At 44.9% G+C, this 25,491-nt stretch overlaps 2 protein-coding genes across 4 annotated transcripts in view; both read left to right on the top strand.

The window, feature by feature from the left end:
* The first annotated feature begins 696 nt into the window (after positions 1-696).
* Positions 697-23,068, top strand: NUTF2 (nuclear transport factor 2). 3 transcript variants are annotated; one of them, XM_040075447.2, is made up of 5 exons: positions 697-778; positions 9,295-9,419; positions 11,376-11,447; positions 15,500-15,598; positions 22,470-23,068. In XM_040075447.2, the coding sequence occupies exons 2-5, from the start codon at positions 9,321-9,323 to the stop codon at positions 22,581-22,583; spliced, it is 384 nt and encodes a 127-aa protein (XP_039931381.1). In that variant the 5' UTR covers positions 697-778; positions 9,295-9,320; the 3' UTR covers positions 22,584-23,068. The 3 variants fall into 3 exon arrangements, with proteins under 3 accessions (XP_039931381.1, XP_039931384.1, XP_039931383.1); XM_040075450.1 differs by lacking the exon at positions 22,470-23,068 and adding an exon at positions 18,381-18,534; XM_040075449.2 differs by lacking the exon at positions 697-778 and adding an exon at positions 792-848.
* Positions 23,069-23,763: 695 nt separating this feature from the next.
* Positions 23,764-25,491, top strand: part of EDC4 (enhancer of mRNA decapping 4) — a 33,157-nt gene continuing 31,429 nt past the window's right edge. Inside the window, exon 1 of the mRNA XM_040075430.1 lies at positions 23,764-23,884. Within this exon, the coding sequence (XP_039931364.1) occupies positions 23,806-23,884 (79 nt within the window). The 5' untranslated portion in view covers positions 23,764-23,805. The remainder of the gene's footprint in view (positions 23,885-25,491) is intronic.

Consider the following 25,491-nt stretch of genomic DNA (forward strand, 5'->3'; position numbering starts at 1 on the left):
AAGCTGTGACACTTTGTTCTGTTCCCTGTGGTTTGTTCTGTTCCTTGTGCTTCCATCAGCCAGTGACCCGAGCAAAGACTCCCCTTTGCTTTGTTCCAGGTAAAGACACTCACACAACCCTTCATGGAACAGCTGCGGATGTCCACATCAGACAGAACAGGAATTGTGTGACATTTGGGAAGACGTACATCAATCACACTGTGCTCATCCACACCCAGAGCGATATCACAGCCCGCTTCCAGTGGAAGGCTTTGGATACTCAGGAACGGGATACTCAGGAACCAGAGGCTACAACCCTGTTCCAGAGGGGTGCAACCCTGTCCCAAAAGGTACAACCCTATCCCAGGAGGGGGACTGTCAGAGGGGGACAACCCTATCCCAAAGCGGACAACCCTATCCCAAAGCGGACAACCCTATCCCAAAGGGTACAATCCTATCCCAAAGGGTACAATCCTATCCCCGTTACTCCCCGGGCACACCGCCCCCCCAACCCGCTCCCCCACGATCCCACAATGCTCCGGGGCGCCGCCGCGGGGCCAGCGGCGCGCGGGCCCCTTCCCTCATTCAAATGAGCCACCGCGGGGCGCGCCGCGCGACTTGTCGGGAGTTGTAGTTCTCCTGGCCCCTCCCAGTGCGCGTCCGGCGGCCGGTGCGACTCGCTGTTCCGGCATGCCGCGGGGCCGGGCGGAGCGGGGCGGGGCGGGAGCGCGAGCGAGGGAGGCTGAGGGGGCTCGCGCCGCGCACGGGGCCGCTGCCGCCGCCATAGTGGGAGCCGCGGGTGAGTGCGGGGGGCGCGACCGGCAGCGGCAGCGGGACTGGGACCGGCACCGCCCGCGGGCCGGCACACGGTACCGCCACACCCCGCGCTCGCCTCTCGCGGCCCCGTGGCCCAGCCCCATCCCCGCCGCGGGGCGCTGCCGGCTGCCGCGGGCCGGGCTGGGCGGGAGCCGCCGACCAGAGCCGCCCTGACCTTCCCCGTCTTTGAGGCGCCGGCAGCGCGGTCCCGGAGGGGCGGCGGCGGCGGGATCCGAGCTATCGCCGGCTCTGCCCGGGACTGGCGGGCCCCGCGTGTGGGTGGGCGGGCGGCCGGGCCGGTGGGCTGAGGGGGGTGGGCGGCCCCGACCCAACTCCCCGGGGGGAGCGAGGGGCCTCGGCAGGGGCGAGCTCGGCCCGCAGGCTCGGGGGATAGATCGCTCCGGCGGGGCCGGGGGATAACGGGGAGGTGCGGGCTGTGCCTCGCCTCGCCCCGCCGGCAGCCTCTGGCGCTCCCCGGGCTGTCCCCGCCAGCCTCCCCCGTGGGCCCCGGTGCTGCCGCCGCGACCCTCAGAGGCACCGAGGCTTCTCCTCGGCCTGGTGCCCGTCGGTGGTTCTGTCTTGCTTTGCCATGGCTTGGTATGGCAGGGAGGAGAGTAAAGAGGGTGAGCCGGGTGCTGCGAGGAGATGGTTTGTGCAGAGCAGGAGGTGTATTCGGTTTTAGTGTTCTTGCTGTTTTCTGTCTTGCCAGAAGGTTGTGAGAGGATTGAAGTTACCTGACGTGGTTGAATCACTTTGTCACATTGAACGTGAAAGGTTCATGCTTCCTTGGAGTGAAACTTGCCAAGTGCATGTGCTCAGTGGTCTGCTGCAGCCATGTAGTTTTTTGAGTTTACATTTCCCAGTATGATCTGCAAGAGAGAATTTTTTTCTTCTCTTCTCTGGCTGTTGTCACTTTACAACTTTGAAAATAATCAAAACCTGCAAAGGTGTGCAATAGCAAGGAGTGTGTGTTACATTTAGTTAATGTGAGATAGCTTTCTGAAGACATTTAAATCCCCAAAAGTCTGTTCTTACAATTCAAATTGAACTTCCTGTCTGAGGCAGGCTGAAATAATAATTCAGCTCATTTGAAGTCCATAATTTCCAGTGTAAATATATCTTAGAGCTGGATGTTTTGCAGTTGAACTGCAAAAAGCCCAGGTAGTGCTTGAGTAGGAATTGTTTGCAGAAATGTTATTTGAAAGTGAATTCTGATTCCTTAATCAGCTACCATCTCAAGTTAATACTCTTTTGCCTTCTTGAGAAGTTGTGTTCAAGCAGTGATTTCTGGATTTGTGTGTAGTGACTTTAAGTTTTCTTTTAGCAGCAACAACAACAACAAAAAGTAATTTCACAGACCTTTACCTAGAAGTAGCAAAATTACTGCATATAGTGAAATTCCTGATCTTATTTAAAGTGAGGTGATATTTTGGCTCACTTTTGGACTATTTAACTGTTTTCCCACTGGGCCTCTGATTATTATTTGTCTAGAAGGTTGCAAGTTACTGATGTTAGATGATTTGAAATATACTTGCTTAACACCTGTGTTTGTTATTTAGAAGAAATGCAGATGGTCACAACTTTCTGCAGTCCTCTCTGCTGGGATTTCTTTTGTCCCTGTTAATAAGAAGATCATTTAGTTAGTGAAAGTGTAGAGTATGGTAAGTTCAGAATTGCAGTATATACTGTTAGCTGGTAACATTGCAAGAATAATTCTTTTAGTTTGTTTTGAAACTCACAGATATTGTGGCAAGTTTGGCCATTAAATGGTTTGTTACTGTGTCTATAATGTAAAGAAAAACAAGGTGTAGCAGTTCTCCTTTCCAGTTCTCCAGTGCCTCCCCTGGTTTTTTTTCAAACTGAGCAGTCCTGCATTCAGTTTGGGGAAAGGAAATGGGGCTTCAGCCTTGAAAACTTGAATTCAGTTTTTGGCCTGCACAAAGAATACTCTGGAAAAAATGGCAGTTGTGTAGCATTGTGGCTTTTGCTTAACAACAAAACATTATGTCCTCCTCTGCAGTTATGTGTAATGTATGTCTGTATATTTGAAAATCATCCTGACTGACTCTGTCTGGCTCTCTTGGGTTGTCAGGTTGCAGTTGGGATGAGCATCAAGCTGCAGGTACAATGAAAGCTTTCCCAGAGTCTTCCTCAGGTGCTTTGTGTACTAGGGGCCTTACACTTGCTGCCATTTCTAACAAAAAAGGATGTACTTAAGGTTGGCATAATTCCCTCATTAATTTGTTTTAACAAAGTTGGAGTAGAGGAATAAAAAGACTGAGAAGGGGAAAGTAAATGTATGTCTCATAAGGAAATAGTCTGGACCTTGTCATCTTGCCCTTTCTCCCTTTCCATCCTTTCACTGTTCACATATCTAGACTTAATTTTTTTTTGCTCTGAAAGCGTATTTTGGATAATGTGATTTCTTGCACAGAGCAGTCTGTGGCAATTACTTGGTGGAGGTCTCTGAAGCCAGTGGTTTCTGATTGGCCTGGAGCTGCAGTTTGCAGAGGGTTCTCCTCTATGGATCAGTCAGCTGCTGTGGAAATAATTGTGAAAATACATCAGAGAAACGCTTCTTTCCTTCAGTCTCTGAATGCATAAGTTTGTTTCTCAGCTGGAAATTTTATAGGTTTTCAAATGGTGAGAGATTGACTGCTGAATTGGCATTTGCCAGACAGAGATGCAGTGTGTTGCAGATAAATGGCTGGTGAGGCGTGATGCCCCTCAGTAAGATCCAGTGTTTCTGCATCCCTGTGCCACTGTGCATTCTGCCTGGCCTGGGCTTGTTTACTCCAGGAAAGGCTTGAGCAGGGCTTAATCACAGCCTCCAGTCTGTCAGGCCTTTATCAGGAGAATGGAGCCAGGCTTTTCTCAGGGTGTCTCATGGCAGGGTGGGACACAAGGGGCATGACTGGAACAGATGGGATTCGGGTAGGACACGGGACAGCTGCCCTCTGTATGAGGGCAGTCAGGCGGTGGAACAGGTTTGTCGTCCTCCTTTGAGCTGGAGGGAGGCCCCTTGCAAACCTGCATTAGTCTGTGATAATTTGCATAGTTTCTCTGTTGGGAGTGTATCCTTTGCTAAAGGAGATGATCTGTTATCAAGTGGTTGTTGGAGGAGTTGAATAGATGAGCTATTTGAGAGAAGATGAACTGGTCCTGTGATGCTGGTTTCATTGTGTTCCTGGAAAGTGCACACCGGAGACACTCGTGTCTTCACAAGTTTTAGTGGCAAAAGAAAAGCAATTGAAGGAAAAATAGTCTAAAACTGCTGCTTTACTTTATTCACCAGTCAAAAGACTGCTGACTCTTTAATCTGAATCATCTAAAATACCTGCATGGTAGAAATTGCAAAAGTATCAGGAACAGAAAAGCTGAGAGCGCTTTCATTGTCCTCATTTTCTCCTGTTAATCGGTAGTGAAGGGTGCAGCAGCTGATGGTGCAAACGGTGTTTGCTGTGGATTCACATGTGTCACTGGAGCAGCAGCACAGATTGAAGGGTGGTGTTAGTGCTGTTTTGTTGCACTGATTCTCAAATCTTCCGGAAAACAAGCTTGAATTCAATCTTTAGAGAGTTTTAGCTTTGGTGGTGTGTTGAGCTGGCTTTACTATCCTGGGAGTGTGGTTTATTTATGCTGAGATTACTTGTGGAATAAATATAGACATAACTAGATAATAGAAGGCCATTTTCTCCACTAGCATTAGAATGTATTGGTTTGAGGTTTTTCTCTTTAAATTCAGTGGGTTTTTTCTTAGTGTTTTGCAGACCAGAAAGACATAACAGACCTTCTTTGCCTGTGATGGTTGTTCATTGATTCTTTGAATACAGCTTGCTTTTTAAATGCAGCAATCCCTGGCAGACCTCCTCTCCTTTTCTTTAGCAATTTATACTTTACTATTGCTCATGCTAGTTTTTGTTGACTTTTTCAGAAAATGTAGTATTTTTTTAGAATCGCAGGCCTACCTTGCACCAATTCAGAATGACTTCTTTTTTTTAAATTGATAGCATCAAGCTTACATGTGTCTAGGTCTGATAATATGGTAAAGCATTAATGTGCTGGCTGAAGCAGCTTTTTGTTCTTTCTCCATACTGCAGAGCTGTGACAGTAGCTGACCTGCTCCAAATGTCGCTGGTGCTTATGTGTTTCAGAGAAGGCAATCTCCTTATTAATCTTGTTTTTCCAAGTAAAACAGTGCTTTTTCCTCCAGCTACCCCTCTGAGTAGCTCTGGTGGTGCTGCATGAGCAGAAGGATGGACTTTGTGCTGCAGCAAACTGACAGAGAATCATATGTTTTGTAGCTTGTGAAGGAAGCTGTAGGAGGAGGTTTCATCAAGACCAGTGGCAGAAATGAGTCTCTTAAGCTGAGTTCCCCTTAGGAGTTAGGGGCAGTGTTGGCATGCTCGTGCTAATCTCACACCCAGAGCGAAGGCAGGAGGGATGAAAGAGGGGTGAGTGTAGGCAGAGACTCCAAAGCTGGGACAGGCAATGGAAAAGATTCTGTGGTTTTTGATTTTGTGGACAAAAAAGTCTTCCTGAGGCCGTGTAACCCTAGTTTTACTCAAGGTCACTCATGGCCCATGTGGAGGCTCCGTTCTCTTCTAGGTCTTCTCAATCTTTTGGGTGCAGCTTTCTCTTTGGTGCTACTGCTCGCTGTGTCCTGCAGCTTGTCCTGCTCTTGGTGCAGTCTGCCACATGCTGAAGCAGATGGATGCAAAGCAATCACTGGGGATGCCCTGGTACCTTGTAGGATGAGATGTGTAGGGATTGTGGTGAGACATGTGTAGAGCAGTGGAATTTACTCTTGATAAGTGTACAGCCTGGCAAAGGTATTGGAGAATTTTATTTTGATGTCACTGCAAAAGGCCCCTGCCGACAAGCACTTCAGTTCAGCAGTGTCAGCATATACCTGTTGAAGACAGCTGCTGGGAGCCGCAGCTTTTGTGCACTGCATTGGGTTTCTGCTTCAGCACTGACTGCTGGGTGGTATTTGGGGTGGGCATAAATTGTCTAGTATGAGCAGATTCCAAGAAATAGAGTGAATAATGTGAATTAAGTATTACACTGTGTGCTGGTAGCTCCGCTTTACCACTGTGCTTTTGTGAATCAAACGGATTGTGATGTTCCTAAGTGGATGTGAGGAGGTAGGTTTGGTTTGAAGTGACAAAGGCAAGGAAATTATCTCCCTTTCCATGGGGAATTAAGGTGGACTATCCAGTAATGCACTTACACAATAGTAACTTGCAACAGGTGCCTTTAAAAGGACAGGTGTGCCACATCTTAGGAGCTTTCTAGTTTATTGAAACTTCTTTTGTCTGGCATTATATTAAGTGAATATTCTTGTTTCTGTAACCGTGGACAGGTTTGAAGCACTGATGGATTTGGCTGGATGGCTCTGAAGCACCTCTGTGTTGCCCTAGTGTTTGATAACATCAGAACCTGTGCTTTCCTCACAGGTTTGCAACAGATCTTAAAGCCTTGTATATTATATTTATCTCATTAAAATACTGTACTGATAAGTGTATCAATACAGTCTTACGTGGGTTGTATCTCACTGTAAAGGACTGGGCTTGATGACACGGATCATTCCCATCTTGTTCTTTCTTTAGGTACATCTCTAAGCTTCTTACATCTGTAATGACAGGCAGAAAACAAGACAGCATGGAGGAAAAGGTATCACAGAAGGAAAATAAACCTTTCCACGAAGAATGAGTGTTCAGCAAAACCATATATGAATGGCACAGGAAAGAGAGTAAGGTTGTAGCAAACAAAAAAAAATAGTCAAGGATCATTAATTTCAACCCCCTCCCTTTTTTTTTTTTAGCTTGTTCTCATTTCTGACAAAATCAACATTATAACTGGTAAAATTTATGCTGTTTTTTTATTTTATTTAATAGTATTTTGTTGATCGAAATACAAATACTTTTTTTAGGAGGAGATAGCAAGCTAACGTACTGATTTTTAGATCTAGAAACCATAATTCTACTTTCCATATTTAAAATAAGAGTTCTTCATTCCTTGCAGTCTCTAAGGCTTTCTCACAGTTTCGGGATTGAACAGAAGGCATCTGGTGCTTGGGTGAGGCTGTTGTGCCTTGAGGGACTAAATGAGGTGCAGTGCTGGCATACAGCTTGAGCTTGGGTTTTTATGATGGTACAGGGAGCTGTTAAGGGTGAACGCACATCTTGCGTGTGGGGAAGTTTAATATGGCAATAGCTAACTTGCTTTAGCTTCAGAAGAGTAAGCTGGGGGTCATTTTGTTGTTCTTGACTTCAGTATTAGATGTGTGACTGCTGAGCATCAATACTGTCAACTACATTTGCTCTTAAAGGTTTAGGAATATCTAATAGTGATGTCACTTCCATGTTTTGGAAGTTGAAGCTATGATGATCCATAAAAAGTGAATCAACATGATTTTCACCTGTGCTGATTGTTGGCTCCACTGCAGCCATCCCAAACCACACACTTGTAGGTACCCACGGGTCTGGAATGGAAACTGCAGGCATTAAATTTAAGTCCTGCTGCTTCTGGTTTCCAAATAAGACATGAGTGCTACCTCTCAGCAGGGTGGGCATCACTCAGAAGTTTCCAGGGAGCTGGTGCCATGGTTTTAGGGTGGTTTTTTCTTCAACATAAAATCCCCTAATACAGGCTGAAGTTATTTGATTTCTGGATTAACTCCAGGTTAGGCTGCTATGCTGCAATTATGGGTGTACAATCAATACAGCCTTTTCACTTATAAAGGTTTAAGTTGTTTGGGAGTTGAGTGTAGGGTTGGGTTTTCTTTCTTTCTTTCTTCTTCTTCTTTTTTTTTTTTTTTTAATGTGTAAAGTGTTTTCCCAGAGGAGTGACCACACTGGGTAAACTCCTCCAGACTGAGGTATGTAATGCAAGTATCAGTGGAGTGCTCATGATGGTGACTAACACCAGATTGTAGATCTCTTTAGAGGAGTTGAAACAATAGTGGTGTGGCAACAAGACTTTGCATTTTTAAATTTTTATGTTAATGTGAAGGCTCGACAAGTTTGATGTTGACTATAGTGCCTAGGTGTCTGTGAAATAAGGATGTTTAAAGCTGTGATAGCAGTTGTTCTTGGTAGTCGAATTTACCACCCTGAAAACACAGATGTTATCTGCTGTTAGGTCATTGATCTGTTAAGAGATTTGCTCTTCTGTAAGTCTGGCCAAATTTGTCTGACCTTAAAACTTCCACCTAGAATCTGAACCCATTTCTGTTCCCATTTGTATGAGTAAAGCTCAGACAGCCAAAGGCCTAAAATACGGAAAGAGCTTTCTTTTCCAACTGTGCACAGAAAGCTGGGCCTGGAAGTACCCTCGGTGGAGCTCTTGGGAATGTGTGTTTTGCTTCTCTTAGGAATTTGTCAAATCTTATACAGGTGTGTGAGTAATTGACAGCTAAAGGAAGTCAAAATAACTATTACGTCCTGTGTCCTAAAACAGAATTTCATACCTTTCCAGGATTGCAGTGCAATTTAAACCTGTAACTCCAAGATTCCTGGACAGGGATTGCAAAGAGGGACTGGTGGCTAACAGATCTAGATGTTAAGCAAGTATAGTTTGCTTGAAGTGAACTCAGGTCTTAAAATATAATGTAGTGGGGTTTGAGTACAGCATTTTTGTGGTTTGAATTTTAGCACAATTCTTCAGACTTTCAGAGAGAGATCAGGATAAATAAAAATGAATTTGCTTTCTTGAAAAATGTGATGTCATGATAAAGCCATCAGCTTGGGCCTGTCTAGACACTGCTGTGCATGCTCTATGCTTAATCCCTCTGGAATAGAGGGACTTGTGTTCAGGAGTGTCGGATGCCTTCAGCACCTTCACTAGGAACTGTAGATTCTCACCACTATGAAAAATCAGGATTTGTATCTTGAAGTTATTACTGGTTCAAAGATAAGCATGGAGTCTACTTGAGCCTCATTGACAGGATAGAAGAGGATGGGCAGTAAGCTTTCGTTAGACAACGAGCTAGTGAATTAATTCTTGTTATGTGCCATTGACAGGACACTCTTAGAATGACCTGTGGATGGTGAAATACTTGAGGAGCTAAGTACATGAATCAGTTCGTGTAAGCCACTTGCAGAAAATCCATGTTAACAGGACAGTTGTTTACAGTAAATGAGATCAGGTTGAGACAGCGAGCACTTGCCAGCTTGTTCAGATGGTGTAACTTCCAAAATATGTGAAAACAAGGTGGTATCGCTTGGTTTTGTTCTCATTCTCCACTTTTGTACGTAAGATGTGACCTCACACTGAAATAGCACTACAAACTGAATCTATAATTAGAAATTAAACCATTCAGTATCCAAGACTTTTATTTACAAGTCTAGGATACGGAGGTGAGTTTGTCCTACTTAATCCAAAGAAAAATTCGGGCCAGTTGAGAGGATCTGTGTTTCTCAGTGCTGATACTCAAGCCAAGTGTTACTCTTACTCCTGTGATCTTTGTGATGATTTTGTTCATTTGTTTTATAGTCACTGGCTCTGGTTGAGGATTCAGAATGGGAGACAAGCCTATCTGGGAGCAGATTGGATCCAGCTTTGTACAACATTACTACCAGCTTTTTGATGCAGACAGGACTCAGTTAGGAGCAATATATGTAAGTATCCACAGAAAGGGAGCTGGGGCTCCATCCCATTATCTGTGTGTGGGATTCCCTGTTTTGATGTGTGAGAATACACAGGCTGAGATAATGGGCTTTATCCTGACTCCAGAATGCCAGTTAGTGCAATCGCACTCACTTTTATTCATTGCTTTTCTTTTATGTTTCACTTCTGGTTTGAGCTTTGTTTGCCTTATAGGCAGTCAGACTCACAAAAGCCCTGTTTAGCTGTAGGCAGTGATTTGTTTTGGAGGGATTTGATGATAATTGTGTGATGAAGTGCTCTGTAAAAACAACCATTCTAGTCTTGGTTTGCCATTAATTTACAGGCATGGATTTGCTTGGATCCCTCTTGAAGTGGGATATAATTTAAGTTCTACCTTGTGTTTAGCAGTTCTTGCAGGTGTTTCTTGGACCTCATGCTATAATAATCCTCTGAACATGAAAATAGATTTACAGTTTTAAATCCAGTTTTAACATGTAGAATAACATGTTAAATTAATGTAAATCTAGTTTAAATTTCCTCAGACATTGGGTTTTTATTTTTACTTCTTACTTGGGGTGAAGTCGACTTGGATACCAGAATTAAAAACTGTAACTAACAAACCCAAGGAACATCAGCTTTTAGTTTTGGAGGGAAGATTCCTCCAGAGCTTGCAAAGTGCTCTGTGTGTGGAGTTGATTGCTGATGTTGAGGAATGCTGCTGGGTGGCTGAGGAGTTGCAGCAAGATGCTCAAGACTAACAAGTCTTCTAGCAGCAAATCCTGTTTTTCTGGCTGGTTTTTCATCCTCTGGATGAGCTGTGTGAAGTTGCAGCAAGCTCTTGAGGATTGAAATAGTTCAGTAGTCTCTGACACCCCTTCTTATACCTTAGCAATATCCAGCACCACTGATACCATTTGCTCTTGGGATTGTTGTACTTGCTACCTGCCAGATTGTTGGTTTACTTTGCCCAAGAAGCTGTGTACAGAGCCTAGAAAGGAAGATAACCAAGAAGTTTGTGTTCTAACCACAGCTCTAAATATGGAGCCTCCTAGTAGTTTGTATTTTATTACCAAAATACATTCAGTCCTCAAAATGGCAGTAAGTATAAACTAATTTAAATTCCTGGAGAAAGGGCCTTCCACACTGGAGCTCCTGGCTGTTTTTCTTCCTTAGGGTCTTTCTGCCTTCCATCATTCTGTGAAGAGTCCTGTGCACATGTAATTGGGAGACCTATTGTGCAGGTCACTGATGTGTGTTGTTTTATGGAGTTCCTGAACTATGCAGAACGGGACCACACTGTTTTGTGTGGCTGAAATGCACCAAGGTCACAATTGGTCTAAATTTGGGGAGATTTTGTAGAAATGGGCTTTTAATGATGAACGTTTTCCCCTCTGAGCCCCTGGGGGAGCGAACAAATTTTATAGCATGCAGGAATGCAGCAGGGAGCTCTTAGATTGGGTTTGTATTCCTGTATCACTACTTCCACCACAGGATTCAGTTTATCTTTAGCGGTGTAATCCAAGTCAGTTAAGACTTTTGTCACCTATTCCAGGTAGGGATCTGGCCAGTCACTTTTGAATTGCTTGACTTAGGTGAGTTGGAGCACTACCCTGTGGTGTAACCCATGTTGTCAGTTTTCTTCATGTATTTTTCCCTTTCCACATGCTTGACTTTGTGTCCATAGAATTTTTATTTTCTTTTTATCCCTTAGATTTTCTTCTGAAAGCTGACTTTTATCCAAAGACAGGAAATCTTCTTGCTGGTAGACTTAGGATAATGAAATGTAGTCTACCTAATTTTTACTCGATTGTTCCAAACTTCTTCAGTTGATTTTGCTGGTTTCTTTCTATGTCCCTTTGAGGTAGTTTTCAAATAGCTGGATTCTGAGGATTTATGCTAAATAAAAGTCTGTTATTAGGATTGCTTAAGGGTTACCTAAGTTGATGACATTTTTCTTTTCCCCCCAGATTGATGCATCATGCCTTACGTGGGAAGGACAGCAGTTCCAGGGCAAAGCAGCCATTGTTGAAAAACTCACTGTAAGTCTGTAATCCTTACTGAATGTTTTGGGGAAACAGTTATGAAGCCTAGAAGATAATTGCTTCTGAAAATTTGAGTTAGACTTAAGCAATTCAAAAAATCTTGAACTTGTGCTTCCAGCTTAGGTCTTCAAGATATGTTATGAATTACTGCTGTGTAGTGGGTTATTCCACTGATGGCTCTAATGGTGGAATGTTAATTGACTCCATAGTTTGCAAGGTTATTTTGTGACTGCAACTGTATTTGACATTATTGATTTTTATTTTTTTTTTTAAGTTCTAATGCATAAGCTGCCTCTGATCTAGAGGGGTGATTTGCTCTTTTAAGGCATGCCAAGGAAGAAGTGATAGCAAACCTGTTACTTGGATCTGTCAGTGATAAAGGCTAGACGCATTACAGCAAGGAACAACTTGTTTCTGATACGTAAACTGAAAATAAGTTCTATAGTGGAGAAGCTGACTTATCCTCAATGCAGATTTGTCAGCAGTTCAGATATGAGCAGGTATGGTTCAGGACTTTTAAACATGTGTTTCTTCTTCAGCAAGTGAGAGGACACTGGAATTCCATGTTCATTTAGTTAAACTAAAAGAATTTTTATCTTCCTGAGTAAATAAATCTATGCTTCTGTTATAAAACTGGGGGTACTTGCAAGCTTTCAGGAGACCAGAAAGTTTGTTTCTCTTGCAAGATATGCAGAGGACATGCTTTTTAGGTCACCAGACAGTCTGCTCTGAGTATGGTATTTCAGACATTTTTATTACACATTGAGAAGAAAAATAATTGTAACTCGACACTTGGCTTATTGCACAGCTGCTGCTCCTGTTTCGGAACTGCTTCTTTCGCCTAAGGCATCTTTAACTGTGAGGACTGAGGTGTGCCCTCAGGTCTGTGCTTTAGGTACCTGTGTTGCCTTTGAGAGGGCTGCACATCTCAGAAAGAGCAGCAACTGCTTGCTTGTAGGTGAGGAGATACCCAAGCTCCAGGGTTGCTTGTTTGTGTACTCAGTGTTCTTTAGACTTTTGGGCTTGCAGCCACTTAGATACCCAACCAGCCAAGCATTTGCTTGACCACAGTGTCTGATTCAGTGCCTTGGATTCAGCCCAGTGCAGATCCAGCCCCTTTCCCACTGTGACATAGCTCATCTTTACCTTCCCTCTCTCTGGTGCAAGGTGGACTTCCTGGATTTATGTGCCTGCTGCAGTTGTAATTGGTGAGTGAAGACACACTACTCTGCTTTAGGGAAATTTTTTCTGTCTTGTATCCATCTGTTTATAGTAAGGAGGAAATGCATTGAAGTTGCTCTGTGCCCTTCCACTGCCGTGGCTCATTATGGGCTGTATCAGCTTACAGTGACTCTAATGTCATTCAGCATTCCTCTGTCAGCACTGAGCTGCCTGGGCTCTCTTTGCTGTGTCAGCTTCATGTGCTCACCTACTCTGCTTCTGGAGCTGCTTAGTCAGTTCAGCACATCCCTGAAAGTTTGACACTGAAGTTTTTTCACACTTCTGCCGTCTTCTATCCTTCAGTGCCTGGCTGGTGAACTGATGTAAGCACAAGGAGGTGGCATTTTCTTTTAGATCAAATTCTTTGCTGTGTGACAGCAATGGTATGGCACCTTTTCAATCTGTTGATCTAGTAGGGCAAGGTTGTTTGGGCATTGCTTTGCAGGCCTGGCACATCTGTACCTTGTTACAGCATGGGAGTTGACACTTATTCCTTCTGTCCTAATTGGGGCTGGACTTGTTTCACATAGAGTGCCTGTGCTAATTAAGGGCAGCCTGATTTACATTGAGCATTTGAGATGATAATTATGTAGTTCTGTGAACATAGTGGACCAAAGAGGAAGCTGAGACAGGTATTCATGCTGCCAGCAGTGAGTTTATGCTACTCGACTTTATTCTTGCCTAGTTCCTCTTACCCGACTTCAAGGAGATTCCATAGTTTTCATAGTGAAAAAGCAGTCAATTTTTAACATCAGAGGATGGTAAAAGCCTTGCTTGTTGTTTGCCTGCATGCTTTTTAATCGCTTTTGTTGTACTTTTCATACCACAGAATCCTTTGCTCCAGTACAGATGGATGTCTATAAGCAGCTATCCTTTTGAGGGAGCCTCTGCCTATCCTAAAAATCAGTGATCTTTCCTGTCACCTACACTCCTACTCTTTCCAGGGGGTTCTCCCAATGCATCACATGAGTAGGTCACTGGGCTGGCCAGCTATGTGGGGTCCTTCCCTCTGAAGAGGACAATTACAGAATCTTTAAGGTTGGAAAAGATGTCCAAGATCAAGTCCAACCTTTGACTGAACACCATCTTGTTAACTAAACCATAGCACTAAGTGCCATGTCCAGTTGTTTCTTGAACACTTCCAGAGAAGCTGACTTCACCCCTTCCCTGGGCAGGCCATTCCAATGCTTAACCTTTTCAGTCAAGAAATTCTCCCTGATGTCCAATCTGAACCTCCTCTGATGCAGCTTGGGGCCATTTCCTCTTGTCCCGTGGAACTGGGTACTTGAAACAGCCACTGTCTTGCCCAGCCTTGTCTTTGGTTCCTCGTCACTATTTTGCAAAGCTCCTGATTCCAAAGCCTTTCCTTCCTCCCTGGACACAATTGCATTCATTCCCCTTCATCTCTCTGCCTTTTCAAGAGAATCTTTTTGCAGGGCTTGTCCAACAAGAAGCTCTTGTGCTGAGGTGGGACAAGGCTTTGGAGCACCCTTTTGTCAAAGAAACTCCCAGTCTATGCTTGTGCAGGCTGTGTGGGCATTTTGCACTTTCAGGATGTTCAGGATAGTCACCCTGGAAAACAGTCTGGAGGTCATCCAGAAAAGAACACTCTGGATTTGTGTTGTTATTAAATGTCTATTCCATACTACAAAGCAGTCACTTTGCACTTCCAAATTGGTTGGGATTGCACTCCCAGCCAAGAGGAAGCACCTCAGGCTTTATTAAAGGGCGTTCTTGAATAGTGTCCCTCTAATTAGAGGGCTGCTCCCTACACTTCATTTGCTTCCTCAGGTCCTGATCCTTCTCCAGTTTCTGTGTTCTCTGTTATCCAAGGATTAACTTCCTGCAGTTCTTCCTAGAGCCTTACGCTTGTAAAGCCAATACTGTACTTCAATCTGTTGCAGCAGGGCTTGTGTCTCTACCTAGGCCTTCTAGGAAGTCTTTGAGGCTCCTTCCACTAGAGGGAAATGTTGAAATATGCATTGGGATCTGTTTCCAAATAAGGGAAATGCAGCAAAGGCGTCCAAGTGCCACCTGAGGTTTGAATGTCCATGTGCTGCCATCCTGTGCAGTTCCTGCACTTTACCTATCTGCCACATGGTCACCCAGAGCTCCATCCATGCTGAACTGCCATTGAAACACCTAGCAGTAATGCAGCTTTTGGGAGAACAGTCTCAAAATTGTGTTTGTGTGACAGGACTCCGAGATCTCCCAGATATTTCATGTTCACTGCTTGGCATTGTCCATGTTGGAACGTGCATGTGGTCTAAGTTGAAAGACAGGAATTACTCTCCAATGCCTGGTGTTTCTCCAGGTGTGTTCCTTGCACATGTAGCTCCATTGGCTACCTGAGAGTCAAGGGAATTAAAAGGGGGAAAGGTGGATATGTGGATTTCAAGTCTTGAAGATTTCATCCGCTTTTCCTTTCCATTCATAGCCACTTTAACAAAGAAGCAAATCTGGAGTTACCTGGTAAATCTCAAGTATTGGATGATAAAATCTCTTAACACAGTTCAGAGCAGAGGTTTGTTTCTTCATCATTACTTTGAGCTTACAGATGATCTGAAGCACTTTAGGCAGTGCAGTTAGAGTAGGAAAAGGTATATTTACTCTGTATGGTCACATTATTTTCTCTTTTGGTGCTTGAAAAACACACCTGTTAAGATTTGCCCCGCATGAGTAGTGCCCTCATTTGCAGCAGTTCTCTGTGCAGTACTGCCACAAAAGTGTCTAACACTTCATAACACTGGATTTGCTCAATCTTTGTTTTGTAAGTTAAATAATTCAATTACTGTGCATTTCTTTATCTTTATTTCTTTTCATTGCAGAGCCTCCCTTTCCAAAAAATACAACACAGCATCACAGCACAAGACCACCAACCTACACCTGATAGCTGTATACTCAGTATGGTAGTGGGACAGCTTAAGGTAAACTCTTTCCATTACAGGTTAATGAGTGCTTATGTCTTAGATTTTTGCAGGATTCTAAATCATTGATTTCTGAATACATTTAAATGCTCTCATGGGTGGGGAAGGAACAGGGGTAAAAGCTTGCACATCATCCCTCTGCTATTCAAGACTGTCAAGAAATGCTCCTTCCTTCAGATACCTAGTTCTAGGTAAACCGCCTGTAATTTGACAGTCATGTCCTGCCAAGCAAATGAATGTGGATTTTACTGTGCAGACAAATATCACGTGGGTTTTGGAGGCATCAGTATTTCCCTTACCCTGATGCAGTAGGGTTTTGGTGTCCTCTGTTGCATTTTAGGGCATTGTCACAGTGTTTCTTGGACAATTTAAGCACATGTAATGTTTGCATGGAGCTCTGATTTAGCAGACCTCGTTTTGTTAACTGACCGCCTTCAGTGAGTCCATACTTCTCGTTTACTATTGCAGGATGCAAGAATACAATCCTGCTTTTAGTACAGTCCAGTACCTCTGTAATCAAAACTGATTCAGCAGTGGGAATGTTGCCTCTGAGATCAAACACTTATTGTTGAAACAGCTGCTCCTTGTGAAGAATCAGATTATTTTTCAGGCTTAGTACGACCATATTGCTGTGCGAGTGATACTACTGAACAGCGTAAACTTACCCAATATACTAGGGCCACATACTTGTAAATTAATGAAGCTGCTTATGGATGAAAGACGTTGTCCTGGAATTTGAAGAAAATACTATGTATGTAAAGTCAGCTGCAGGCAGAACTTGCTCACTGTGGGTGGTATTAGTTTAAAAAATGTGAAATTATGTAGCAATACTTATAGTTATCACAGTTTGTTTGGTCCAGCCATGCTGTGAAGTCAGGCCTCTAACGCCATCCAGTCTTTAGAGTTACCTGCACCCAGTTTGTTTTAAAATAGCTGTTTTGATTTCCTTTTCCTGCTAACTCGATGGCACCTTTAGTATCAAAGCATTCAAACTTTCACTCACACTGTCGTGTTTACTAAGCAGACATAGGACTGAATGTTTGAATCTGCTTGCTAAGCTGTTCTCTGTTTTGGGCTGGGCTGCTGAGAAGAGCAATGCCCAGTTTAATGCATTCACTGCTAAACCTAACGTAGACACCTTTGGCTCTCACTAAAGTTGCTCCTGCTTCCTAGCTGCGAGTTGGATTCCAGCTTTTTTGTTGCTCAGTCCCACGTGCACACACTCCATGGAAAAGCAGCCACACGTGACCATGGAAAGCCCTGAATTACAGCACAGATGTGCTCATCTCCTCAGCCTTGCTCTTGGGTGTGCATAAAATTCTGTGATGTGATCAAGACCTTTTGACTCAGTCTTGGGCCAGTCACATCTGCACCTAGTTTTGCACATATTTTTAAGGTTATTGCATAATTATCAAGCAGATTGCGGCTTGCAACAGTGATTGTGTTGGATCCTGTGTCAAAATACCAAGTTCTAAAACATTCTGTAAAGCTATTGGGTTTTCTCAAATCATAATCCATTAATATTGAGGGATTGTAAATGCAGTCTGGGGGCTTTCCATAAATGCCATGACTTGGAGTAGTATTTTCTGATTTATTTTTTTTAATCTCTGAGTAATTTTCACTTGCTGAAATTATTCAGTATAATTTGGGGATCATGTGTTAGGGCATCCAGGTATTTGGAGAGAACATACTGGGTTAAAGTATAGCTACTGTCATGATCAAATCCAACTTCCTTGTGAAATTTAGTAGGTGAGGAAATGTTTTTCCACTCTTCACATTTATGTGTTTCAAACCTTAGCTTTAAAAATCAGATCTTAATCCCTGGGAACACTGCTTCTCAGAGAACAAGTGTCCAAAAGGTCAAAATCAAAACTTTCACTTCACGCTTCTGCCCTGTGTGATATTTATAGAGGTGGACAAATGAGATATCAGGAACAGTCTGTGGCATGAATGAACCTGGCTGTCACATGTAGTGAATGCTTTTTTCTCATGCCAATTCACACATGTTGACAGCTATTTTACTGTATCTCAGTGCTGCTCTGTGTACAATACAGTAACGGAGATCAGCTGGGTGCAGGTGATGCATTTTAACAAGTGGCTCACATGTAGCTCGTTGAGCAGGGAACACTGTAACAGGCAAACGTGGGGCTGCATACTCAACTGTTATTTAAAGCTGCCTTCCTAGTAGTGTGGCTGCTCAGCCTGCATATGTTGCTTTCAAGGAGAACTGTAAGAGAATTGTGCACAAGGGAGGGCACTTCCAAGACCACCAGTAGCATGCTAATATGAACTATAAATAAATAAATTTTAAAAAAACCCAAACCACAAACAAACAAACAAAGCATTTTGCAGCAGAATAATCACCTGCACTGGGGGGCCTGGGCACAACAGCTTCTTTGAGATGATGCTTCAGTGTAACAGAGCATCTTAAGTAGGTGAATGTCACTAGCAGGGATCTAACTCAATGGCTAAAGCGGTGCAGTGATTGCTTTTCAAAGATCCTCTTTAATGGATGCTGCTAGGTATTAATGTTTGGGTGGTGTTATTCTTTTGTAGAGGTATAATAAATATACATCCATTTGTTCTAATCCTACTGGTTTTTATCACTGCTCATTGTCTGAGTGCTGCTTGCTTGCTTCAACTAGGAAGAGTAAGCATCAGTTTAAGCCTTTAGGAGTGAATTCCTTTTGGTGCGACCCTGCTTTGCCAACGCTCATCCAGAATGTCACCCAGTATCTTCAGTGTGCTTCACCTAGTAATGTATTTCTCCTGTCATGCTCAGGCAGATGATGACCAAGTTCTAGGCTTCCACCAAACCTTTTTGTTGAAAAATTTTCAAGGTGCCTGGGTGTGCACCAACGAAGTCTTCAGGCTAGCCCTCCACAACGTTTAACCCTCTGCCTTACCTGTCTTCCAGTCCTCGCTGTCCTGGTTGAGTAAGGAGTGCTCTCTTCTCGCCCTTCTGTCCCTTGAGCTCGGCTGAGAAGCATGGCTGTGGCTTGTGTGTTCTCAGAGCCATGTGGCAGATCTGTGCCTCTCCCCAGAGTGTGATTTTTGAAGTGATTGATGCAGAATTAATTGTGAATAACTAATTGTTATGCGGTGTTTCCTAGTCTTAAAAGGAAAAGGAAATTTGCAATTAAAATCACTGGATATTTTTGTAATGCATGCTGAACACCTAAAGCATTGCTTAAAGCCTGTTAACTAAGGCTTAACATCTGAAAGAACCTGCAGTCTCAAGTAATTAGCCTTTCCTTTGAGGTAAGGGTTGTTGCAACCCTGCAGTTCAGTCAATAATTGCTGGGGTTGCTGGTGAAGAAACCTGACCAGGCAGGAGGAGGAAAGTTGTGTAGCTAAACCTGAAATGCAAAGAGAGTTGCATCTCAAACTCTTGACATGAATCACTGCTCTGTGCTGAGGACTCCCTTTTGAGCCTCCACGTCAGAAAAGATGTAGATAAACTGAAAGGTCAAAAAGCTGCCAAGATTGTGGGCGATGAAGAGCTTGTGGAGCTGGGAGAGGAGGTTGGCTGAGGGCAATCTGCTTGAAATGTCAGTGAAAAGTAATTGAATACTTCCAACAACCTGAAAGCAAACTCTTCTCTGGTGCCAGACAGTGTAACAAGGGACTGTGGTTAGAAACCAGACTTGGGAGGTACAGATGGGACACAAGGGAAGATTTTCATGGGAAGAGTGAAACCCTGGGAAGTGGTGCCTGGACGCCTTGTGAAACATCTGTTCTGTGAGAATTTGAAGACTCTTCTAGAGAAGGCTGTGGCAGATGCAGTGAAAGATGTCCCTGCCCAGGACAGGAAGATTGGATTAAATCTCTAGAGGTTCTTTCTGTGGACCTTTACCATCTGTGGACCAACCCTGTTTTGTGGTTCCATGATGCAGAGCTGCTGTAGTCTGTTCTCATGCTGAGTGAAAGGCTGGCCTGGAAATCAGAGGATTCTTGCAGTCTGATTCTGGGACTTCTTTAATTTTTGTTTTTATTCAGTGATGTCATGGAAGAATTTGAACTGCACAAAGCAAAGTTTTATAGGAAGACTAAAACCCATTGTGTTTCGAGCTTGTGCTCACATCTGGAATGCAAATCCTGAGTTGGACGTGCCTGAATTTGGAATGAAAAGTGAAGATGGAGAGTTTCAGTGGTGTTAGCTGAGCTGTGATGAAGATCAAAACTAAAATGGGATAGAATTAGTCTGTGTTTTCTGGGGCATCTTGAGTCACTGAACTGTGGGCCTTTGCTATGTGCTAATATTACATAGTCAAAATTTGGGAATGGCCTATAAAGGATATACTTCACCTTGGATATAGTCTAGGATTTTGCTTATTTTTAAAGTATACTGCTCCTCTATGCTATGAAGGGATAACATGAAAGGAATAAAGAAAATTATAAAGTATGACTTCGTTGTGGGAATTTGTTGCCTGTACCACACCAATTGTTTTGGGAAGAAATCCCTTTTAGTCTTTCTTCATGTGTCCAGCCCTGAATTTCTTAAGAAAGGGGGAGATTTTCCTTAAGCCAAAGCATCAAGAGCTGCAGTGCTCTTATCAGGGCCTACCTAGGCTTATCAGAAATCTAGGAGACCTACACTAAAGCTTGTCTGGCAACAGTATGGGGTTTTTGCCAGGGGTGTATTTTAAAGCATACTCATGTCAGTAGTGACAAGCTCAAATTCGGTGTGATAGGAGTACTCATGCAACTTGTAGTAGATGCCTCAGTGATCTGCAACAAGGAGGGCAGCTGAGAGTTGAGAACCTGCCGGCTCCCAAGCAGTGGTGAGGCTCTCCTGGGATGGGTTACATTGGATAGCCAGGAGAAGCTGGAAAAGGCACAAACCCATGGGCTTCAGTGCACGGGCCACCTCTACAGCACAGATATGTGAGCCTCTCTTCTGGGCATGTGGAGTAGGGATGATACTTTAAAATAATTGCCACGACTGCTGTCATGTGTGCTAATGCACGAAACGGGCAGCTGCTCTAACCCAGCAGAATTGCTTGTGTTCACACTGGGCTCCTTCCTAGGGAGCCTCTGCCTCATGCAGAGCAGGTGTGCATTGAGGAACAAGCTGTTTGTCTGCTGGACAGTCACTGCTGACACTTGTCTTGCGTAGAGGATTTTTCTCTCATTCAGCCGCGTATTGAATACTGACTTGCTCATATTCCTGGCCTTACTTGTTGCCTTCTCAATTTCTGGCTGTAGTAGTTTCCTCATTCACTTTGTTCTTCATGGTTTTATAGTAATTTGTCTTGCCTGTTCTCCCTGTTGTCATTATGTTTTTGCAAGCTGAAGAGTTGTACTCAGTTTACTTTCTTCAGTAGGAAACTGTCCTGTAGCTGGATCATTTTTCTTGTCCTTTTATGACCTTGTAGCATTTTATTTTTTTAACTTAAAAGAACTGCATGCAGGATCTGATATGTGGGTGTTCTTTGCCTATTTATGCATTTGCTTACTTCTGGGTTTTGGTTCTTTGTTCTTCCCTAACAACTGCTAACCCTGTGCTTGCCTTGAAACCTTTAGAGCTCTCAGCTGGTTTAATAAATAAATATCTATCATTAGTACCACTTTCATGAGGGGCCAATCTAGGGTCCACTTTGGTTTACCTCTGTGAATTAGCATACATTCACTGGAACTGCACTTCGTGTACACCACTTAACTTCCTCGGCGGTTGTCACTGTGGAATCCTTGAACTGGTTTTTGGATCTGAATGCTTCCTTTCCATGCACCTGATGCCACCAGTGTTCTGGCAGACTTGCTGTTCTGTGATACAACTGATGCCCTTCAAAGCTGACTTGTTTCACAGTCCGTGAATATTACTTTTTTAAAGTAAAGTTTCTTTTTTGTTTGCTTTGCTCTTCAGACTTCTCACTTGTTCTCGGTGAACAGCAGCGGAGGATTGCCATTGAACGTTCAGTGGTTTGACAGCCTCTTTCATGAGCTGCTCTGACTGCTGCTTTTCAAGGCTCTTTTTTATAAATTTCCCCCTTTTCTGAAGCTGAATAGTCATGCATTGAAAAAAATAAAGCTTAAAATCCTCCAAAAATGCTGAACTGAACACACTACAGCCACCATCAGAAAACTTTTGTAGTTGGTCTCATGTGCTGTTCAGATGAAATCCTGTTGTGTGATTTCCAGCTGATTGATTTGGGAATCATTTATGAAAATTCATGTCTCTGAGAGGATGGGTAAATAAACATTAGGTGGGAGTACTAGTTTCCCTCTAATACTATTTTCTACTTTTGTAGTAACATTGTAAATACCCAGACATATTGTCAGAGGCAGGAGCGGAGGCTGCAGCCATTCCCTGTGCTGTAGAACACATTGTCACAGCGTAGTGAATGCTCTTCTTCCTTCCAGCCATTGCTGGACAGTGGAAGGGGGAAGTACTGTGTTTCTGGCCCAGCTGCAGCTGCTCTGGCAAGGCTTTCAAAGCCCAGATCACCCAATCATCCAGGCAATGTGTTGATACCAATCTCTGCAGAAACTCCCTACTGCCATCAGCCCAAAGTTCAGAAGCTGAAAACAGAACCACTTTCTCTTAAGCTTGATTCCTGAGCAAGGGATTTGTGATTCAACACTGAGGCAGGCATCTTCCATCAGTGTGGTGAGTGACAGGTCAGCAAGCCTTCCACAAACCCCACCTTCAGGTGCTGTTTGCAGGATTTCCATGTCTCTGGGTGTTTGTCTGCAGAGCCCCTCAGAACAGACCCTGTGGTGGTATTGGTGTCTCCTAGAGTATTACACATCTTACAGCATGTAATGTCACTGTTCATGTTAGCCTGAAGTTGTCTCATCGTGAGTTTTGGAATAACCTTCTCAAAAAATGAGTGTTTTGAACCTTTTTTCCTCCCCTTTCTTTCTACAGGCTGATGAAGATCCTATCATGGGATTCCACCAGATATTTCTATTAAAGAACATCAACGATGCCTGGGTTTGCACCAATGACATGTTCAGGCTAGCACTGCACAACTTCGGCTGAGCTGCGCATCCCGAGGCACCCGGGCTTTTTTTTTTTTTCTTTTTCTTTTTCTTTCCTTTTTTTTTTTCTTTTTTTTTTTTTTTTTTTTCTTTTTTTTTTTTTTTTCCCCATTTTCCTCCTCTCCTCTTAACTGGTATTATTCACACTCACGGAACATTCCAAATATCATACACAAACCTGCAGCACTGCAGAGCGTGAGCAAGCAAGACTTGTGACCTGCCCTTCTGCTGAGTTTACATTGTCACTAGATGAGTTTCTTGTGCATGATGTTTGGAAGTTAGACTTAGCTGCATTTGATAAGAGAAATTTGTGTTGTACCAGCATGCCTCGGAAAGAATTTATAATGCAAAAGGTTGTTGTTTATGTACTGACAAGATGCTCTATAACCCAAAGAAATGAAAGAACAGCAGCCTGTACAGCCCAGTTACTGATTTGTCAAATGTTTCAATGCTACATTACACAATAAAACAGAGATTTTCTTAAAAGTTTAAATTATTTTTATGAGTTGGCTGTGGAGCATGTGATAGTGCTTGCTGGGGGTAGACTGTGTCTGTCTGGTGCGGAAATTCTTGCAGAGCTGGACCTCGAACTGAACTATTCCTGACAGTTTTACCAGTGAGTGCCGGGCGGGTCTGCCCTCCTCCGTGCACCTTTTCCTCTCCTCAGCAGCTTTCCTAACGGAGCCTTCTGGCTCAGTTTTTAACATTGATAGCTGAGTTCACACCTGTTGTATTTTACCAATGCAAATTCCCCACATAACACAGGAGGATGACAACAGTGATGGCAGCCTGTAGTCAGTCTCTGTGCCCTCTCAAAGCCAAACACCGCACCTGTGTTTTGTTCACAGGCAGACACAGCGGGTGGCTCCCGTGCCGCCCTGCAGGAGCTCGTGCCCCAAGCTCTGTTCACGTTCCGCGCTGTGCTGCGTGTGCAGCCTGCTCTGGTTTGGCGGGAGCCGGTGTGTGCAGGGCTGCGCCCGGGGCGGCTGTCCCCGGCCTGGCGGTGGCGGATGGGGACGGCGGGGGAGCCCCGGGCCGCGCTGCCCGCCCCGGCCCCGCCGCTCCCGCTCCCGGCTCCGCCCCCGGCGCGCCGGGAACGCTCCGTTCGGGCGGCGGTTTCCGCCCGGCGCTCGCAGGGCCGGGCCGGAGGCGGAAGCGCGGGCGGCGGGGCCGGGCCGGGCAGCGCGGTGGCGGCGGCGCGGGCGGGCGGCGCGCCGGGCCCCATGGCCTCCTGCTCCAGCATCGACATCGAGGACGCCACCCAGCACCTGCGGGACATCCTCAAGCTGGACCGGCCGGGAGGTGAGGAGCGAGGAGCGGGAGGACGCGAGAGGCCGCCGGGCCAGGCCGGGCGGGGCCTTGTCTCGGGCCGGGCCGCGGGAGCCCCTCGGGCCGTTGCGCCGCCGGTTGTCAGCGGTCGCGCTCGGGGCCCGGCCGGAACCGCTTCGGCTCGGGGCGCCTGGCAGCCCCCTCCGAGCCGCCCAGGGCTGGGGGGGCCCGCTCGGCGCTGCCTCGCTCCCCGCAGAGCCCGGAGCCAGCGGCGCGTTGCGGACCGGCCGGTGAGGAGAGGAGCCCCCGGCCTGGGGACCGTCGCTTGAGGGAGGAGGTTGTTGGCGCTGGCCAGAGCGGGAGCGGGTCGGTCCCATAGCTCGCTGCTGCGGCGGTCTCGGGGCTCCATTCAGCTGAGAGGTGTTGCTGCTGGGGGCCGAACCGCACCGACCTCCGTGACACAAGTGTCCCCCTTAGCAGGAGTACTTGGAGTGTTTCCCAGGAATCTCGCCGGGATGAGTGGAAGGGGCTGTCGGGCCTCTCTGAGATCCGTGCCAGGTTCACCCTTTACACAAGCTTTTCACTCTCCTTATTTGTATGTGAAATGGGATCACAAATATCTCTCCTAGTGCGGTTGCAAGTCTTCTCCCTGTGCTTTGAACTATTACATTTCTCTGTGCGGAGTTCAACGGGCTCCCTTGTGTTTGTAAGAGTATCAGCTGCGGAGTCAGGAGTCAGCTGGATAGTGTTCCCACTCTCCTGGAGCTTAGGCTCTCTCTCATCCCCCTTTTTGAACCTGCCATGGTGTTTCAGTCAAACGTGGTGAGGTAACACTCAAGGAGGCTGAGACGTGAGTGCTTTGCAAAAACATCTTAGTCTGTAGGTAGAGGACAGAATTATGCCCCTCTTGTGCTCCCTTCAGGGGAAAGGCAGGACAGGAATAATATAAATTCTGAATGTCCTGAGGCTCAGCAGGAATGTGCTACCTCCAAAGCAACTGCCATGTGTGCTGCCTTTTGCTTGGCCAAAAGGAAGAGAGGTTGGCTGTGGGATTGTTGTGGAGAGCTGTAGAGGCACATGAGGTGATGGACCAAACCTGCAGGAAGGCAGCTTTATTAGCTTTACTACCCTTTGAAAAACTTCTTGTTAATTGGAATAGTTTCTCTGGTTTCTGGAGTGCTAGCACGTTTCTGAATTCTAATTCTTATAAGAAAAATACATTTTTTGTTTGTAGTGCAGCGCTGTACTTGAAAGACTGAAAGGAGAACTCAGTGCGGGGATGCGGAGCGCTCATTTCACAAGCAGTTTCTGAACTGAAGGGATATGTTGTGGTTGAGAAATGGTTGGAGTTGTTGCGCAAGGACTTGACTTTCTCCTGAAGTAGCTTCATCAAGGAGTTACTGACAGAGTAACTAGCTTATTTCTTTCCATTCTTTTTCCTGTTCATTCTCTTTTTACCTTCTCTGATGACATCAGTGCACAAGAAGGCAGTTGAGAGGAAAAGGAGCGAGTGGGCAGGAAGTTCACAGGAGGAACCTGTGGTGGTTCTCAGCAGAAATCACTGCCTGGATAACAGCAAATAAACTTGAAAAGACTGACATAGTAATAATGAGAAGAGTGCACATTAACTTACAGTCTCT

This window comes from Hirundo rustica, chromosome 11 (genome assembly GCF_015227805.2).
Source record: "Hirundo rustica isolate bHirRus1 chromosome 11, bHirRus1.pri.v3, whole genome shotgun sequence".
Taxonomy (NCBI): domain Eukaryota; kingdom Metazoa; phylum Chordata; class Aves; order Passeriformes; family Hirundinidae; genus Hirundo; species Hirundo rustica.